General features: G+C 38.7%; 1 protein-coding gene across 3 annotated transcripts in view; it reads right to left on the bottom strand.

Annotated features, from left to right (window-relative positions):
- The window catches only part of ASH1L (ASH1 like histone lysine methyltransferase), a 266220-nt gene that overhangs the window by 74159 nt on the left and 171987 nt on the right, over positions 1-20074 (bottom strand). For all 3 annotated transcript variants that reach the window (XM_027773787.1, XM_027773788.1, XM_006153395.3), the window contains one exon: positions 4404-4498. In XM_027773787.1, coding sequence (XP_027629588.1) covers positions 4404-4498 — 95 coding nt within the window. The remainder of the gene's footprint in view (positions 1-4403; positions 4499-20074) is intronic.

Raw genomic sequence — 20074 nt, 5'->3', positions numbered from 1 at the left:
AAATCACCTCCCAGGGGGGATGGCCACTCCGCAATCCCTTCTCTATTCTCTTCTCCGGATCTTGGGCACACATGCACCCGCGCCCAGTGTGAGTTTTAAGCCACCGGGTCCGGGACACGAACCACATTTGACTACATGGGAGTCCAGCGACATAGCCATTACTCTAACTGCTGGTCCCGCTTATTTGTTCTTAAGACAGTCTCATTGTGTTATGATCCTCCTATCTTACCTTCCCCTAATACTTAAGATAATCGGCGGTTACTTCTATACCTGGCTCTTTCTCAGAGTATCTGCGAGTACTCAAAATCACAGGAGAGTGGAGAAGGGATTGCTGCGAGGCCATTCCCCTGGGGGCAATTTCTCACTTTCCTTCTCTCTGTCTCTCTCTCCAGCACACTATGGCAAAAACTTAAAAAAATGTGTGTATATATATATATATATATATTTCTGTCTCTCTGGTGAGTGCACATACCCTATAGCAAAAATCTCTCTTAAAATGTTTTTTTTTTTAAATATTACTTTTTAAATATTACATTTCATGTTAATGATAAGATGCAGTTTTATTTATGCAATATTTTATTCACATAACTATTATGACAAAGATTCAGATGAACAAGGTCTTGTTGACTTTAAAAGACCGCTGAAGATGTTTACAAGATACCTCAATTGACCTGTTCAAAGTAACTGATTCTATTTTTCTCTATTGTGATCATAAAATATTATTCATACAACAAAATAAATCTGAATAGGAAAAAAAAAAAACAACAAACAAACAAAACCTATCCTCTAACAGTCTGATTTTTTTTTAAAAGAGAGATTTTTGCTATAGGGCATGTGTGCTCACCTGAGAGAGACAGAAAGCAAGAAATAACCCCCTAGAGGGAAGGCCATGCTGCAATCCTTTCTCTAGTCTCCTCTTGGGATTTTTGGCACACATGCACATGTGCCTGGAGTAAGTTTTAGGCTCCTGGGTCTGGGACTTGAACTAAGGTAGAGTACATAGGAGTCCAGTGATGTAACCATTATTGCCATCTGCTGGTCCCACAACAACTTGATTTTAAGCACTATCTGATGACAAGAAAAAAAAATCTACCTAACTGGATAGGTTTTCCCATTTCTTACTTACTATACAGACTACTAAGTACAAAACAGTCCTAGAGGCTAAAGTAGAGAACTAGAGAGAAAAATATTTATTTATAGTTAGGGATTTCTGGGCCAGCCAGGTAGCATGGTGACTAATGTGACTGGATCTCACATGGCCAAGTGCACAGTTTGAGGCCTGGACCCGGAAGCTTGGAAAACATGCCAGGTTTGTGTACCTCTATTCTCAAAACTCTGAGAAGAGAATTGTAGGGAAAAGGATTGCAGCACGGCCAATTCCCATGAGGCGATTTCTCACTTTTCTCCTGCCTTTTCGCTGGCAAGTATATAAGTCCTATAGCAAACTAAAAACTAAATATTAAATAAATAAAGTTAGAAATTTCTACTTTGGACCTTTAATCCCCTATTTATAGCAGATATATAACAGAAATAACAGATTATCCATTATTATTCCTATTCCCCTGCAATCAACTGATCCCTTTCTCCCCTTAATGAATTAGAGGTTCATTCCAAGATCTACCTTAGTTAATTTCTCATCCAGAACAAAACTGTTAAGATCAATATGGTCACAACTCTCCTTAAAATGGGACTCTAAAATTAATTATTTAAAAAAACTATTTACCCTTAGCAGGTTCCAGAAAAGAACAAAATTTGCTGAGATTCTGCTTCCACTACTATGATCTCACTAGTAAAAACAAATTGGGCTTTCAAAAAATTATGGCACTGGGACCAGCAGTTAGCATAATGGCTATGTCACCGGACTCCCATGTAGTTGACCGTGGTTTGTGTCCCCAAGATCTTGAGAGGAGAATGGAGGAGAAGGGATTGCAGTGTGGCCATCCCCCCTGGGGGGTGATTTCTCGCTTTCTGTCTCTCTGTCTCCTTCTGTCTGTCTGGCAAGTGCACGTGCCCTATATCAAAAACCTCTCAAAAAAAAAAAAAAAGTGAAAAAAAAAATTATGGCACTAAGCCCAGAGAGTACATAAATCACTCTTACTTTCATTAAGTAAGCGCTAGCAGTTATCTAGCTGAGAGTTAAACCTTGTAACTTCATGTTGAAGTTAAACTTTTGATTCCAATCAGAATAAAAAAAAACTAATCTTTATTATAAAACTTGTTAAACCTGCTGATTTAAATATACTGCTGGAACTGCACTCTCTGGGATGAAAAGAGGAATTAGTTAATCATAACACAGAGAAGAGCCCAATGATCAAAGAGGGGTAAGACAGTCATAGTTGAGAACATGACAAGGCATAGAATCAACATCTACTACACAATGGGGTATTCCTGGTCCTGTTTTTTTAAAGGAATTTTTGCTATAGGGGGCGTGTACTCGCTGGAGAAAGAGAGAAATGAAAAGTGAGAAATCAGCATCCCCCAAGGGGTATGGCCATGCTGCAATCCCTTCTCCAATCTTCTCTTGGGACTTTGGGCGCACATGCACATGCACCCAGTGTGGGTTCCAAGCTGCCAGATTCAAACAGTTGGCCACTTAGGAGTCCAGTGCTTTAACCACTATGCCACCTACTGCCCCCTCCTCAAGTTAGATACTTTAAAGCAATTTTTTTCCCCAAATTGAGCATGGAAAAACAAACAACAACGAAACAACCAAATCTGTCATCTACATTCAACAATTTATTCTAATTTCTCCTTCTTTTCTTTCATTTATAGAATATTTGTTAAAGTTCTCTTAAGCAGCAGGCACTAGGAAATCCAAAGAGACTAAAAAAGATATTGAGCCTGTACTCTTATAATTTATAATCTAATGATGAGACATATGACAAATAATATTTTAATTATAGGCTATTGAAAGAAACAAACAGGATGCTGTGATTTTCAGTAAGACAATCTGGAAAATCATTGTGAAGAAATTTTATTTAAGCTGATACTGACGATAAGCTCATCCTTAATGGATAAGAAGAAACCAACCACGGAACTTACTTTTGAAGAAGGTAGCCATGAGATTAGTAAGCATAATCATTCTGCAATGGGAAAGAGCTTGAAATACTGTAGGAAATGAAAGAGTGCCAACATAACACAACACAGTGACTAAAGCTGAGATGACAATGGATAGATATGGAGAGATGGGGTAGTCAGGGACCAGGTAATTCTTGAAAGCCATAGGTAAGGAGTTTGTATTTTATTCTGATGACAAGCCACCAAGAGAGGTTTTAAGTATGACCTAGGTTACATTAGAAAATCATTTACTGGGCCAGTCCTGTGGTCTGCTGGTTAAGGGAGCCAGATTCCAAATGGCCAACTGTGCCTGGACCTGTTGGCTTAAAAAACATGGCAGGTGTGTGTGTATGTCTCAAATCCTGCTGGAGAAGAGACTGTGGTGTGACCATGTCCCACTGAGGAATAGTTTCTCCCTCTCCGTCCCTCTCATTCAGGCTAGAGCATGTCGGCATCTTGAGGCCAAAATAGAGGAAAAGGGAAAAAAAGTAAATTAGTATATGGAGAGTGCATTGGTGGGAAATAAAAATGTCTGTTAGAAGGCTACTGCTGTAGACCAGAGAAAAAATAATAGTGGTATGGAATTAAGTGATGGCAATAGAATTTGGAGAGAACTAGGGTATACAAGAGGGGTCATCAAAAAATTAATGGGAGGAGAGCACACGTGCCCTATAGCTAAAACCTCTCAAAAAAAAAAAAAAAAGAATTATTTGGGATCAGAGGTTGGCGTAATGCCCAGGATCTCACTTTATCTCTCTCTGAGGTCACCTTATGAGTATCTCTTATTCATTTCCCCCCAACGTGGGAAAAAAACAGAACAGACAAAGACAGTAAGAGTAGAAGTAATCACCTCCTGGGGTGGGGGTGGGGGAATGGCCACACACAATCCCTTCTCCATTCTCCTCCCATTAATTTTTCTTTCTTTCTTTCTTTCTCTTTTTGGTTTAGAGAGGTTTTTTGCTATAGGGCATGTATGCTCACCAGAAAGACAGAGACAGAGAGAGAGAAAGCAAGAAATCACCCCCCAGGGGGGATGGCCACGCCACAATCCCTTCTCCATTCTCCTCTCGGGATCTTGGGCACACAAATACATGTGCCTGGTGTGAGTTTAAGCCACCAGGTCCAGGACTCGACCCACGGTCGACTACATGGGAGTTCAGCGACATAGCCATTACGTTAACTGCTGGTCCCTACATAGGATTCTTGAGAGTAAGTGTAAATTAATAAACGAAGACCCTGAACACATTCAAGAGGCAAAAATAATAACAAGGACACGAAGGTATTTTTCCCCAATCCAAGAAATATAATCTCTGGTCTGTACTATATTGTGTGGACCTAGTACTCACCAACGTGAATGGGGGCTGGGAATAAGCCATATTCATGCTCTCCTGGAGTATATTCCAACTTCTCTTTCTTTAATTGGATTAATCGGCTCTTTGGGCTGTAATCAAAAAAGAATAGAAAATAGTAAAGAGGCAATGAATTTTTTTCCTCTGGTCTTGTATATACAATAAATCACTCTATCAAGAGTATTTCTGATTTTTTGGGGGGAGATTTTTACTATAGGGTGTATGTGCTCAATGGAGAGAGAGACAGACAGACAAAGCAAGAAATAGCCCCCCACCCCAGGGGGAATGGCCATGCCACAATCCCTTCTCCTCCATTTTCCTCTTGGAATCTTAGGCATACAAACACACGAGCCCAGCGTGAGTATTCTTTCATTTTTTTTTGGGAGAGGTTTTTGCTATAGGGTGCGTGCGCTCGCCAGACAGACAGAGACAGACAGAGAGACAGAAAGCGAGAAATCACACCCCAGGGGGGGTGACCAGGCCACAATCCTTTCTCCTCTGTTCTCCTCTCAGAATCTTGGGCATGCACGCACATATGCCCGGCGTGAGTTTAAGCCATCAGGTCCGGGACTCGAACCGCGGTTGACTACGTGGGAGTCCAGTGACATAGTCATTACGCTAACTGCTGGTCCCAAGAAAGCGAATCTTATTCTAGAGATTCTAAATACTCCTAGCCATTTGTTGTGGTATCCATTTGTTTGTGTACAACTACTAATTCAAATCACTCAGGAGAAAAATCTTTGCTGGAATGAGGAATAACCACTTCAGATATGGAACTGCTGTAGGTGATAGGAAGTCAGACAGCAGTTATTGTAATCATGTTTACTTTTCACCAGCAGCTAAAGCTGTCCTGCACTCAGTGGCTTTGAAACAACACCAAGCATATGTGCATGCGTACCCAAAATTTTGAAAGGAGGGAGAAATGGAGAACGGACTGCAGTATGACCATGCCCCGTGTGTGTGTGTGTGTGTGTGTGTGTGTGTGTGTAGGCTTGTCGTTTCCTCTCTCTGTCTTTAAATCTCTTTCTAGTGAGTGTACATGCTCTCTGGAAAAACTAAAAAAAAAAATAAATAAAATAAAATACAAATTCTATGTATATTACTACTAATTCTATGTGTAAATGAAATACATCTCTTGTTGGGGCCAGCAGGTGGCATGGTGGTTAAGGGTGGTGGATTCACACATGGCTGACCACAATGCTAGTCCTGGCGGCTTATTTTCTCGCCCCCTCTCTCTCACTGTCCCTTTCTGGTCAACTTTAAATAAATAAATAAATAAATAATAGGTAAATAATAAAGTAATACTTAAAAAAAAAACAAACAAAAAAAACTTTTGTTTTTCTTATCCAAAAAAGGTAATTAGTTTCAGTCAAAAGAAACAATAAGACACTGTCATTTGGCTCAAAGTGGTTAAATATGGAAGCAATGCTAAGCAAAGTAAGTCAGACCATGAAAGACAAACACTGTATATCCCTGCTCCACATATACTGAACAAGTGCACTCAATGGCAGAAACTGAAAGATCTGAATATATAATAGAGTGGATAAGCATAGACACCAGAATCCATGAGGGAGGAGTGGACAGTAGAGGGTGAACAGGAGGGCAAAAGGAAGAAACACTTTACAGACCCAAGAATGTAAAATTCTCTATTGAAAATGACATACACAGTAATATTGTGGTTGTCTAAAAAAAATGAATAAATAAAATGGAAAATAAAAAGTAATCAGTTTTTCATAATGTTTTGTGAAAGCAACTCATTCAGTAATTGGGCTAGCTTCCTTTTTCTTTGGGAGGAACTCTAAGTGATTATTTGGTTTTAATAACTTACCATTTGGGTGCAACTGGGAATATCTAATTCCAACAGAAAGACTCACCGTCAAAGGGAACAAAAAGTCAGGCTGACTGTATAGTCTGAAAGTTAAGGTGAGCTAGATCCCACATGGCTAACCACTGTATGATTCCTGGACCTCGTAGCTTAAAAATGCACCAGGTGCATGTGTGTGTTTGCCCTAAATCCTAATAGAATGAAAAAATGGAAGAGAAGGTATTACAGCATGATCATGCCCCATTGGGGATGCTTTTTCTCTTCCCGTCTCTCTCTGGTGAGTACACATGCCCTCTGGCAAAAAATTTTAAAAGGGAGAGGAGAAAAAGTATACAGTTTTTTTTTTATTATTATTATTAAAAGAAAAATCCAGCAATTCTTATTTAATGCTAGTATGTTTATCTTAAATATTATCTATAACCATTTCTGGGTTTTCAGCATTTATTCCTTATGTGCAAATCTTGTTACCTCTAACTCAAAATAATACCCCCAAATCTGGTTACCTTGAATGCCAAATAATACCCCCAAACTCAAAATAATACTGTCTTATTTAAATATTAGTGTCTTATATTAAACAACATTGGAATCTGTCAGACACTGCTAAGTCACACCAAGGTCTTGTTCCCACACCTTATGTAACAGATTTTCAATCCACAGTTGGTTGAATTTGTGGAACCCATGAATATGGAGGGCTGAATGTGTATGTGTGCATGTGTGTAAAAAATGCAAAGTGCTTTTAATGTTCACTTATTTTTCAATGACTATGTGAAAAATTATATAGGTAAAATAAGATATATAAGTGGATAAACCAAATTTGTAACAATGAATAATTTCAGTTACCTATAAGACAAGATTTCACTTCTATGCCTTACAGCAAAGATCAAGTGTAATTTTTTTTAAAAAGAGTTTCGCTATGGGGCATGTGCACTCACCAGAGAGACAGAAAGTGAGAAATCAACTCGAGGGGAATGGCCATGCTGCAGTCCCTTCTCTTTCATTTTCTCTCAGGATCTTGGGCACTCATGCACATGTGCCTAGCATGAGTTTTAAGCCACTGACCTGGGACTGAAAACGCAGTCTATCAACTGGGAGTCCAGCGACATAACTATTACACCATTTGCTGGTCCCTAAAATGGCTAAGTTTTAAGATGGAGACACAGTGGCTCCCTGTTTGCTAAAGAGGGACCTCGTGCAGCAGTGGCTCAGTGACTGACCTAGGCAGCATGACCTAGGGCTAAATCACAGACTTCTTTTTCCAGGCCCTACAACATTCTGTGCAGAGGATAAGATAATGGTTTTTATAGCCCAAAGCTTCTAGGCAAAAAAAAAATCTCCTGACCTTCATACCCACTCCAAAATCAGAAGATTAACTGGACCTATCCAGCATGTGTTCCTTGCCCCCCCCCCCCCACACACTATGCATGCATAAGCCCCACCTAGAACAAGTCTTGACAAAGTTCTTCCTGACCAAAATAAAACCCCCTCATCTCAGTTCTTCCTTGGAAACCCATTTTCCAGGATCCCTCCCTACTTCTTGAGAGCTGTTTTTCCTTTCCTTCAATAAACTCTCCATGCTATACCCACTTTCTATGTCCATGTCTCTAATTCTTCTGAGTGAGGGACAAAAACCCATGCCTCACTGCAGATGCCAGACCTAAACACCACTGCACCCTGAGTTCCTGTGTCACTACAATGTCAAATCTGGTGATTTTAGAGAGGGGATTTCCTTGCAGTAATAGATCTTCAGGGTGAAACTTGAGATAGAGGTAAACTGGAAGACACAGATATGATGATAAAAGCAATAAAATAATTTTTATACAAAAAGTACATTTCAGGGCTGCTCCACATTTCAGTAGTAATTAATGCACTGCTCAAGAGAAGCTTGATCCCACATTGCGAATGTGGTTAAAATCCGTCGCCTGAACAACCTGAAACACACCAGGCATGCATGCTAGTGCCCATGATCTGAAGGATTAGAAGTAGAGGAAGTAGAGTGTGTTGTGACTAGACCTTGTAAATTGTGAGTCTCTCTTTCCACCTCTCTCAGTCTTATGTGTGTGCATACTTTACCATGAGTAAAAAAAAAATAAGGCATTTAAAAATATTAAAAAGAGGTCAGCCAGGTGACGTGACATGGTGGTAAAGGTGGCTGGATGCACCTTGTGGGTCGAATCTAGGATCTGAAGGCTTGAAAAATACTGGGCATGTGTGCGTGCAGGCCCAAAATCTTGAGTGGGCATGGAGGAGAGGGGACTGCAATGTAATCATTCACTGGGGTGGGGGGATATGCCTTCTCACTTCCGCTCTCTTTTTCTGTCTCTCTCCAGTGAGCTCATACATATACTACTGGAAATTTAAATAAATAAATAAATAAACAAATAAACGATACATTTCAAACTTTTACAAACATTTCCAAACAAAAGGCAACTCTACATACCTAGAAATTTGTTGCTCTAGTATTAGCAAATACATATAAGCAGATTTTTGTGTATTAATCAATATCAAATATAAAAGTTATAGAAATAAAACTGATTAACAAATATAAAATTAATGATTCTAAATCAAAGAATTATTAAACAAATTTATGTGGTAAAACCTCCACCTTGGAGGTAGAGAGTTAAATACAAATAGGGACTGTGAAAACAAAGTGGCACCTTGCACAATAGACATTCTGGTAAATAATCTTTCATTTTTGTAATACTGAAAATGTGCTTGGCTATTATTCATTTCGGTCATACATTATTTCCATACTAACTTGCAATAAAACTGGAATAGACAGGATATTTCAGGTTTACCTTGCACTTTCCCTAACCCAAACCTGAACCAGTCATTTCTCTAAGGAGTTTTGGTACTTTTTAGTGGGATATTATATTTAGAAACCAAAATCTTTATTAATAAACGTGTTCACTGATAATAGATGTCAGTGTTTCTAAGCTCTTTTATCTAACATGAAAATTTCACATGACTTAATGATAAATAAATGTATATAAAATTGAGAAACTAGAAGCACATAAAATTATACTTATACATATAATTTTAGTTCAATGCCACACAGCTATTCTTCATTCTGCCCCCATACCCCAGACCATTCTATATTTATCATCCTTCCACAAACAGAACTCTTGCTGCCAACAGCATCAATATATGAGGAGTCTTCAAAAAACTCACAAAAAAATGCGTATCATGAAAATCTTTGGATGAATTTCAAAATGTTTTTGTACCAAAATTAACTTGTACTTTAATTCAGTTTTCCCATAAATTTTTGAAGGACTCTCATTTTATTCACTTATTTAACTCTATAGGACACTTAAAATAGTTCTCCCAAAACATTTTTTTGTGAATATTTTCAAACGCAGATAGTTCACAACAACTGTACCAGAAAAGACCCCCTAATTATCTACTTCTAGATTTGATAATTAGAATTTTGCTGTATTTATTATAAATTTCCATACAAAATACCATTTCTTCTACCCAGCCATCATCAGTGATTTAATTTTATTCTGTGAAAGGGTTCCACAAAGTGGGAGGAAAAAAATGGGAGCAACCTCAAGGGGCTGCCAATAGCTCTATCTGGGTCAACGTGCCCATGAAATAAATAATGACTGCAATGGATTATAACTCATTCAATAGAAAAGGAATTTGAGAATTCATACTGATTATAAATAAGAGTAAAGGGAAAGAAGGGCTTGCTAGCCTCTAGTATGTCACACTGGTCAAACAATCAAAGTTAACACTAACACACAGTAATATCATGTGCTTTTTGATCTAAATCATGCAAACATACAGAAACAGAACAAAAAATTCTAATACCACTTCAATGTTATTTCTTGCAAAAAAAGTACTTTAACCTATTTAAAAAGATATATAAGAAAAATTCAGAATTAAGGACCTTTTATGAAATGACTACTTTGTACTCTTCTCAAATGAAAGACAAGACAGTCTGAGAAGTGTTCTACATTAAAGGAAAATAAAAAGATATGACAACTAAATGCAACACATGGTCAAGAATTAGACCCTGAAACAATGTAAAACTGATTATTTTAAACAACACTACTAAGGCACTTAGTGAAATCTGATTATGGAAAATGTACTTTTTTTTAAAGAGAGATTTTTGCTATAGGGCATGTATGCTCGTTGGAGAGACAGAGAGAGACAGGGAGACAAAGTGAGAAACCACCCCCACCCCCCATCCTGAGGACTGCCACACTTCAATCCCTTCTCCTTTATTTTCCTCTAGAGATTTTTGGGCAAGCATGTGCATGCACCCCATGTGAGTTTTAAGCCACTGGGTTAGACTTGAAACCGTGGTCAACTACATGGAAGTCCAGCAATGTAACCCTCATGCCCTCTGCTGGTCCCAGAAGATATACATTTGAAAACAGCATTACAGTGATGTAATCCTGAGTTTATTATTTGTATTTACACAAGAAAATGTCCAAAAAATAGGTGTGTTGTGGCAGGAGGAAATAAAGAAGTAAAGAGAAGTTGCAGCATATGAACGATTGGTGAATTTGAGTGAAAGGTACGTTAAGTATTTTTTTTAAAAGAATTATTTCAATTTTTAGCAAGGTATTAAATGACCATTTTACAATATATTTATTTATATAATGTAGTAAGTTATTTATATTAATATTTAAACAAGTATTTCCTTTTTTGTTTTGTTTGCTTTAGGGTGCATGCGTGTGACAGAAAGACAGAGAGGAGAGGGAGAGGGAAAGTAAAAAAATCACCTCCTGGGGGGATGGCCATGCTGCAATCCTTTCTCTTTTATTTTCCTCTCAGAATTTTGGGCACGCAAGCATTCACACCAGCATGGTCCAAGTCTCTGCGTCTGGGACTCAAATTGCATAGTTTGCCATGTGGGACCCAGCTGCCTTAATCACTATGCCAGCAGCTGGCCCAAGGTATTTATTTTTTTAAAAAAAGTTTATTTACGGGGACCAGCAGGTGGCATGGTAGTTAAGGCACTGGACTCTCCCACATGGCTGACCATGGTTTGAGTCATGGATCTGGGGGATTGCTTTCTTACTTTCTCTCCTTCTATGTTTCTGGTCAAATTAAAAAAAAAAGAATAAATTAAAATTAAATAAAATAATTTTTTAAAAGTTTATTTAGGGACCAGCAGTGTAATGGCTATGTTGCTGGACTCCCATGTAGTCAACTGCAGTCCGAATCCCAGACCTGGGGGCTTAAACTTACACTGGGCATGTCTGTGTGCATGCCCAAGATCCCGAGAGGAGAATGAAGAAAGGATTGCGGTGTGACCATCCCCCCTGGAGGTTGATTCTGTCTCTCTGTCTCTGTTTTTCTGGTGAGTGCACGTGCCCTATAGCAAAAACCTCTCCAAAAAAAGAAAAAATAAAGTTTACCTTTTTTTTTTTAAGAATTATTTCATTTTGCTTTATTTATTTACTTATTTAATTTGAACAGAGAGGGACAGAGTGAGAGAGAAAGAGAGAGGGAAAGTGAGAAAACAAGTCGCCAGGTCCAGGACTTGAACCGTGGTTGGCCATGTGGGAGTCCAACGCCCTTAACCACGATACCACCTGCCAGCCCTGAAACAAATTTATTTACTTCTATGAGAGAAAGAGATTAAGATGGCGTGTGTGTCAAGGGTAACCCATATTAGGGTCTCCATGACATAATCCACCTCCAGCCTCAGCCAGTTTGGATCATGCGCACATGCATGCAACATATACAGAGAGACCCCAGGAAGTAAATCTGTTTACCTTCCCAATAGGCCCAGCATGGCAGGGCACTGCAAGACAAATGTACCACTGTCTGGCCCCACAAACATGTAAAAATTTCTTCTATCAATTCTACCAACTAAAATCATACTGAAAGTAAATGAAAATCTGTTTAGGAGTTAAAAAATATTATTGTAGTGGAAAACAAAATAGAATATATGTATTTTTTTGTGAGGTTTTTGCTGCAGGGCACGTGCACTCCACAGAAAGCGAGAAATCACTCCCTGGGGGGGATGGCCACGCTGCAATCACTTCTCCATTCTCCTCTTGGGATCTTGGGCACGCATGCACACACGACTGGCCTGAGTTTAAGCCACTGGGTCTGGAACTCGAAACGTGGTCGATTACATGGGAGTCCAGTAACATAGCCATTATGCCATCTGCTGGTCCCCCAAATAGAATATATTTGTAAAGAATATTGTATTTGAAACTGTAAAAGCACAGAACTATGACACAGATGCATGTAAATACAATGTAAGTGTCTCAAATGAGAACATATGTAAAATGGCTTTGTAAATGACAAGAGAAAACAAAATCAAAATATAGTAAATGTTGGGAACCAGCAGTTAGCGTAATGGCTATGTCGCTGGACTCCCACGTAGTCGACCGCGGTTTGTGTCCCGGACCCAGTGGCTTAAAACTCACGCCGGGTGCGTGTGCGTGCGTGCCCAAGATCCCGAGAGGAGAATGGAGGAGAAGGGATTGTGGCGTGACCATCCCCCCTGGGGGGTGATTTCTCGCTTTCTGTCTCTATGTCTCTCTCTGTCTGTCTGGCGAGCGCACGCGCCCTCTACTGAAAAACCTCTCAAAAAAAAAAAAAAAAGTAAAAAAAAATATAGTAAATGTTAATCACAGAAACTGTTTTATATACATGTATATGTTCATAAATATGTATATGTAACTACTGTGTACACATACACCCCCCACAGTGTGTGTATATATATGTGTGTGTGTATATATATGTATATATATACCTATATTCATCCAGACAAAATTTGACATTCAGTCGATTTTGCAATGTCTATCATGAGTGAATATGAAATGACCTGAAAAAATAATTTCCTTATATTTGTCACTAAGTGAGAGGGCAAAGGCTGCTCTTAATATTTATTTTTTTACTAAGGATATTTTAAGTCTTATATTTCAGAAATTCAGGCAGTTGATAATTTTTCATAATACATATAAAAGATGTTCCTAGTGGGACCAGCAGATAGTGTAATGGCTCCGTCGTCGTTGGACTCCCATGTAGTCAACTGAGATTTGGGTCCCAAACCCAGTGGCTTAAACTCACACTGGGCGTGTGTGTGCGTGTGCCCAAGATCCTGAGAGGAGAATGGACTGTGGTAAGGCCATCCCCCCTCCGGGAGGGGTGATTTCTTACTTTCTGTCTCTCTCTTTCTGGCGAGAGAATGCACCCTATAGCAAAAAATAAATAAGTAAATAAAAAAGAAAAAGATGTTCCTAGATTCTATAAAACTTACGAGTTGAACAATGTAAGGTTTTGGCCAAAAGAAGCGTATAGTTAGGTGGAAGGACAAACATGTATGTAAGTGTCCAATTACCTAGAATTCTAGAAGGAAAAAAACCCCAAAAAAACCTACGTTTTTTTTTTTCAAAGCACATTCGTTTTATTATTTTTTAAAATTTTTAAATTTTTTTGAGAGGTTTTTGCTATAGGGTGTATGCGCTCACCGGAAAGACAGGGACAGAGAAAGCAAGCAAGAAATCAACCACCAGGGGGATGGCCACACCGCAATCTCTTCTCCTCCATTCTCCTCTTGGGATCTTGGGCACGCACACATGCACATGCGCCCGACATGAGTTTTAGCCACCGGGTCTGGGACTCAAACTGTGGTCGACTACATGGGAGTCCAGCGACATAGCCATTATGCTAACTGCTGGTCCCTGTTTATTATTTTTAAGTTTTTTGCCATGGGGCGCGTGTGCTCATCAGAGACAGAAAGAGAAAAAATGAGAAACTGCTCTGCAGTAGGGATGACCATGCCACAATCCCTTCTCCATTCTCCTACTGGGATTCTGGGCATGCATGCAAATGTCTGGCGTGATTTTTAAGCCACCAGGACTGGGACACAAACTGCAGCTGGCTTATGTGGGAGTCTAGCACCTTCACCACCATGCCATCTGCTGATCTCAACACTTTCTATAGAGAGCAACTAAGATCTACAAAGCAGAAACAAAAGTAAAAGTAATTACAACTATGGGAAAACTAATGGAACTTTAAAAAGGAATTATTTATAGTTTTTACTTTTAAAAATTTGCCAGAGGGTTTATGGGCTCACTTGGAGACAGTGAGAAGGGTAAATCCAGAAAAACGCTCTCATGAAAAGTGGTCACATCACAAGCTCTTCTTCATCTCTCTCTCCTTTGAGGATTTTGGACAGGCATTTACATGTGTCCAACATGTTTCCAGAATCACTGGGTCTAGGACTTAAACCATGTGGTTGGCCAAGTATGATTCAGTCACCTTAAAAACCAGGCCACTACCTGTCCTAGAAACTTTTATGTAAGGATAGGGAGAATTTCAGATCTTGAATAAAGTCTGAAAGGATAAGTGGGATTTGGAAAAGTAAGAGGTTTTGTGGTGTAGAAAATACATCTAGAACAAGCACTCAGAGGAAAGTGTAGGAAGGAGGAATGATCAGATACTATGGCTAGAGAGATGAATATTTAGATTATAACTAGAGATAAGACTAGGAAAAATAGGCTACACCACGATTAGGGTAGGCCTTAAATATTAATTCTGGATGCTATGCTGTAGTTTATAGCAATATCTCAAAGGAACCTGAGTGGGAATATAAGAATCTGAAGAGGTTGGGGGCTGGCAGGTAGCATGGTGGTTAAGGACGTTGGACTCCCACATGGCTGACCATGGTTCGAGTCCTGGACCTGATGGCTTTCTTTCTCTCTCTCTCTCTCTTTCTGTCTCTCACTCTGTCCCTCTCTGGTCAAATTAAAAAACAAACAAATAAATAAAGTTAAATAAAATACTTATCAAAAAAAGGAAGAGATTGTATTATTGTATAATAAGGAAAAAGTGTCATAGAAGAGTTAATAATTTTCCAGGGTCACGAACTAGTGACAATAGCCATATATTTAAAATTTTTTAAAATGCTTTTTTTCATATATGTCAAGCACTTAATCTTCAATAACAATAACAATTATCAATACTTTATTTTTGTTGAGGATACCGAAGACAGTAAGTTGCCTAAATTCACACAACTAGTAACTGGTGTAGCTGAGACTTAATATAGACTGAGAATCCCTCATCTGGAAATCCAAAACCTTTTTTCTTTAAATTGCCAGAAGATGTGTGTACTTGCCAGAGAAAGAGAGACGGAAAGGCAACAGCACTCCCTAACGGGGCATGATCATTCTTCCATTCTTTTCATCCTGTCAGGATTTGGGGTATACATGCACAAGCATGTTTTTCAAGCCACTGGGGCCAGGATTCAAACTGCGGTCTGCCATGTGGGATCTGACTTTGACTTTCTTTTCCTTCTTTCTTTCTGAATTATTTTATTTAAATTTATTTATTTATTTATTTTCATTTAATCAGAGACAGACAGAGAAAGAGAGAGAGAGAGTGTGTGTGAGAGAGAAAGAAAGTAAGGCGCCAGGTCCGGGACTCGAACTGAGGTTGGCCATGTGGGAGTCTAGCACCCTTAACTACCATGCAACCTGTTGGCCACAATCCAAAACCTTTTGAACATCAGCCTGACTTCATAGGTGGAAAATTCCACACCTGACCTCATTAGATAGCTCACAGCTAAAATGCCAGAATATAAAGTACTGTACACAATTTTTTTTCAAGCTCTGCTTCCAAGGTGTATAACACATAAAAAGTTTGTTTTTTATACTTGGCTCCCATGCCCAAGATATCTCATTATATATATGCAAATATTCCCAAATTCAAAAAAATCTGAAATACTTTCTGTCTCAAACATTTCAGATAAGGGATAATCTTCAGCAATACAGCAGTAATTGACGATGTAGTCTGTATTTTATCAGCAATGAACTTTTTTTTTTTTTTGGAGAAGTTTTTGCTATAGGGCGGGTGCACTCACCAGAAAGACAGGGAGAGACAGAGAGACAGAAAGTGAGAAATCACCACCCAGGGGGGGATGGCCATGCCACAATCCCTTCTTCTTCATTCTCCTTATATGCACACGCACCTGGCATTGAGTTTAAGCCACCAGGTCCGGGACTCAACCTGCAGTCAACTACATGGGAGTCCAGCGACACAGCCATTATGCCAACCTCTGGTCCCAGCAATAAACTTCTGAAAATACTATTTTCAGAAATTACTCTGTTGAAGATGTTAACATTTCTCTCAAAACAGTCTACCAATCAAAGTATAGCCTACTTTGTATTAACTGTTTAGGTAATTTTATTTAGAGTAACATAAATTTACATTTTTTTTTAACAAAATGAACTATCCACAGGGAAAAAAGGTCCAGAATCATATTAAAAGAAAAATTAATAGTGTATCAGAGTTAAAGTATTTGTGGACACAATCTACAGACAATAGGAACATAAACTTTATTCATTTTCAGTTTTTCTTTTCTTCTTTTGTTTATAGGCCAGAGGTTATGTATGCTCAGCAGAGAAACAGTGGGAGAGGGAGAAGACACTTTGCCCAGAGGGGCCTGGTGATGTCACAATCCCTACTACTTCATTTTGGGCACGCATGCATACACACCTAGAATGTTTTCATAGTCACCAGGGCTGAGATTCAAACTGCATGAATGGCCATGTGGGATCTGGCTCCCTTAACCACTCAGCAATGGAACCAGTCCAGCATGTTTTCTTTTCTTTTTTTTTTTGTTTACTGCCGTAGGGCATGTGTATTAGTTGAAGAGAGAGGGAAAGTGAAAAATCAACCCCCAGGGGATATGGCTGCACCAAAATGCACTCTCCTCTAGGGATTTTGGGAATGTAAGCACAAGAGCCCAGCATGTTTTTCAAGCTGCCAGCTTGGGGACTTCAACTATGCAGTTGGACATGTAGGATCCAGCTTATTTAAGTATCATGCCATCTGCTGGCCAGCCCTGAGCATGGTTTTTCTTAATGCCTTCTTTTCCTAACATTACAATCCAGACAATTTTATCTGAAAAATTTAAAATGTTTTGTGAGTATGACAATTTTAGATAAAGTAAAAAGTTACAATTACAGCAGGCACAGTAACATAGCAGTTAAGTACTGTACATAGAAAACTTGATCCTGGGCCAGTCAGTGGTGTTGGTAGTTAAGGCAGCTGGATCCCGCATGGCTGACTGTGGTTTGAGTCCTGGTGTGTGTTAATGTATGCTCTAAATCTTGAAAGGATATTAAAGAAAAAAAACCCCAGGGGGTGGTTTCTCACTCCCACCACCATCTCTCCACAAACACACATACCCTACACTAAATTAAACCAACCAAAAGAAAGAAAGAAAAAACTGGGTGCCACATGGCCTATCCAAGGTTTGAATTCTGGCCCAGTGGTTCTAAAGAACACATGGGGTGCATGTGATCAGATTCCTGATGGGTTACAGAAATGGAATAAAAGATTATAGTATGACCACGGCTCCCTGGTGAGGAGATGTACTGGCTGGCAATAATTCTTAAACAGTTAAAATTATATTCTAGATTATTAAATAAACATTGCTAGCCTAATGTTTTCTTTTAAGAATGATTTATTCAAGACTAGCAGATGGCGTAGTGGTTATGTCGCTGGACTCCCACGTAATCAACCACAATTCGTGTCCCAGACCTGGCAGCATGAAACTCATGCCGGCTGTATGTGCGTGCATGCCCAAAATCCCAAGAAGAGAATGGAGAAGGGGTTGCAGTGTGGCTATTCCCCCTGGAGGGTGATTGAACACTTTCTGTCTTCTCTGGCGAATGCATGCACCTTACAGCAAAAATCTCTACCCCCCCCAAAAAAGGAATTATTTATTCAATTTTATTATTATTTTAAAATTTGACGAGAGGGAGGGAGAGTGAGAGGAAAAAGTGAGCTGTCAGATCCAAGACTCGAACTATAACTGGCCATGTGGGAGTCCAGCACCTCAACTACCACACCACGTACCAGCCCTACCAGTCTAATGTTTTACCCAGTTTTCAATGAAAAAAGTACATGTTATTCGACAGCTAGCAGTCCATTTAATGCAGAAATTAATCCAACAGATCATACAATCGAATTTTTTATTACAAAATCAGCAAGTACTTAAGTACCTTAGAGGTTGAGGTTGAGAAAAGTGGTAAAAAGCATAAATTTTGTAACCAGTCACAGCCTACATTCAGATATTAACTTTGTCATTTACTAGCTGTGTAACCCTAGACAAATGACTCAAATCTCTCTAGGGAGCTTATCAGTGGTATGGCTATAAAATTCAATGTGGCTGACCCACATGGGAAGGGTCCTGGTTTGTGTTTGGAGACCTCTGGGAGTATACTGGGCATGTGTGAACCCATGATCTTGGGTTGGTTGAGCCTGGGGGTCATTATATAATGATAAAGGGATCAATTCGGGAAGAGGATATAACGATTAACAATGGTAAACATATATGTACCCAGGCCTAGCAGGTGGGGCAGTGGTTAAGGGCTGGATCCCACATGGCCAACTCTGCTGTATGAGTTCTGGAGCAGAATCCTGAAAAGCACGATGGATATATGTGCGTGTGTGCTCAAAATTCAAAGAGGAAAGTGGAGGAGAAGGACTGTAGCCTGGCCATCTCCCTGGGGGGTGATTTCTTACTTCCCTCTCTTTGTTTGTTTCTTTCTTTAACAAGACAACATGCCCTATAGCAAAAAAAGTCTGAAAGCAAAACAAAACTAACCAAATATATGTACACACACATTCAGTGCAATAATAGCTGGAGACTTTACATCTCACTCAGCACTGGACAGATTACTAAGATAGAATATTAATAAATAAACATCACAGTTAAATTGCAAAATAGATATAAAGGACCTAAAAGACACTTACAGAACATTCTATCCGATTGCTGCAGAACACTAACCAACAAGGTAATGTCCTCAAAGATAAATAATATATAAGGATTATATGTGGCCATAAAACATGTCTCAATAAATTTTAAAAGCTGAAACCCTATCAACTACTTTTTCTGAACTCAAAGAAGCAAAACTAGAAATCAGTAACATGAGGAACTTTGAAAACTCAACAAATACACTGAATTAAAATACATGTTCCTGAATACCCATAAGGTCAATAAAGAAATTAAGAAAGAAATCTTAAAGTTTCTGGGAACAAAGGAAAATAAAAATACTATTTAAACCTATGGGACATAGCGAGAACAATACTATGAGGGAGGTTTAAAGCAATTAACACCTATATCAAAAAAGAAAGATTTCAAATAACCTAAAAATGTACCTCAAGGAGCTATAAAAGCAAACACAAACCAAACCTAAAATTAGTAGAAGGAAATAATAAAGATTGGAGCAGAAGTAAATGACACTGAGACTAAAAAAACAAAAGGTCCACAAAACAAGCTGTTTTTTTTTTTTTTGTTTATAAAAGAACATAGATTAAAAATTAGGCAAAGGATTTTGTTTAAATAAATATACTTTAAGCAGTTTTCTTCACACATACACAAAAAGGTGAGATAACATATATTTATGTATTGTATTTCACTATTTTTTATTTCACTAAACACTGTTCTATCCATATGTAGCTAACTATGTACCACAATACCTTTATGTATCATATATATATATATATCTTATATTATATATATCTTATCATATATATATTTTATATTATATATCTTATCATATATATCTATATCTATATCTATATATATCTTATATACCTGTATATCTGAAATATACATAAAAAATGATAGCAGGTCAGCCTGGTGGTATGGTGGTTAAGGTGCCAGGATTCTATGTGGCTGATTGTGTGGTTTGAGTCCCAGATTCAGCGATTTGAAAATAAGCCAGGTAGGGACCAGCAGTTAGTATAATGGCTATGTCCCTGGACTCCCATGTAATCAACCACGGTTTGAGTCCCAGACCCAGTGGCTTAAATTCACGCCGGGTGCATGTGCATGCGTGCCCAAGATCCCAAGAGAAGA

Source organism: Tupaia chinensis, unplaced genomic scaffold (assembly GCF_000334495.1).
Source record: "Tupaia chinensis unplaced genomic scaffold, TupChi_1.0 Scaffold000374_1, whole genome shotgun sequence".
Taxonomy (NCBI): Eukaryota; Metazoa; Chordata; class Mammalia; order Scandentia; family Tupaiidae; genus Tupaia; species Tupaia belangeri.
Note: the sequence above shows the minus strand (reverse complement) of the source record. Positions and strands in the feature narration are given on the sequence as shown.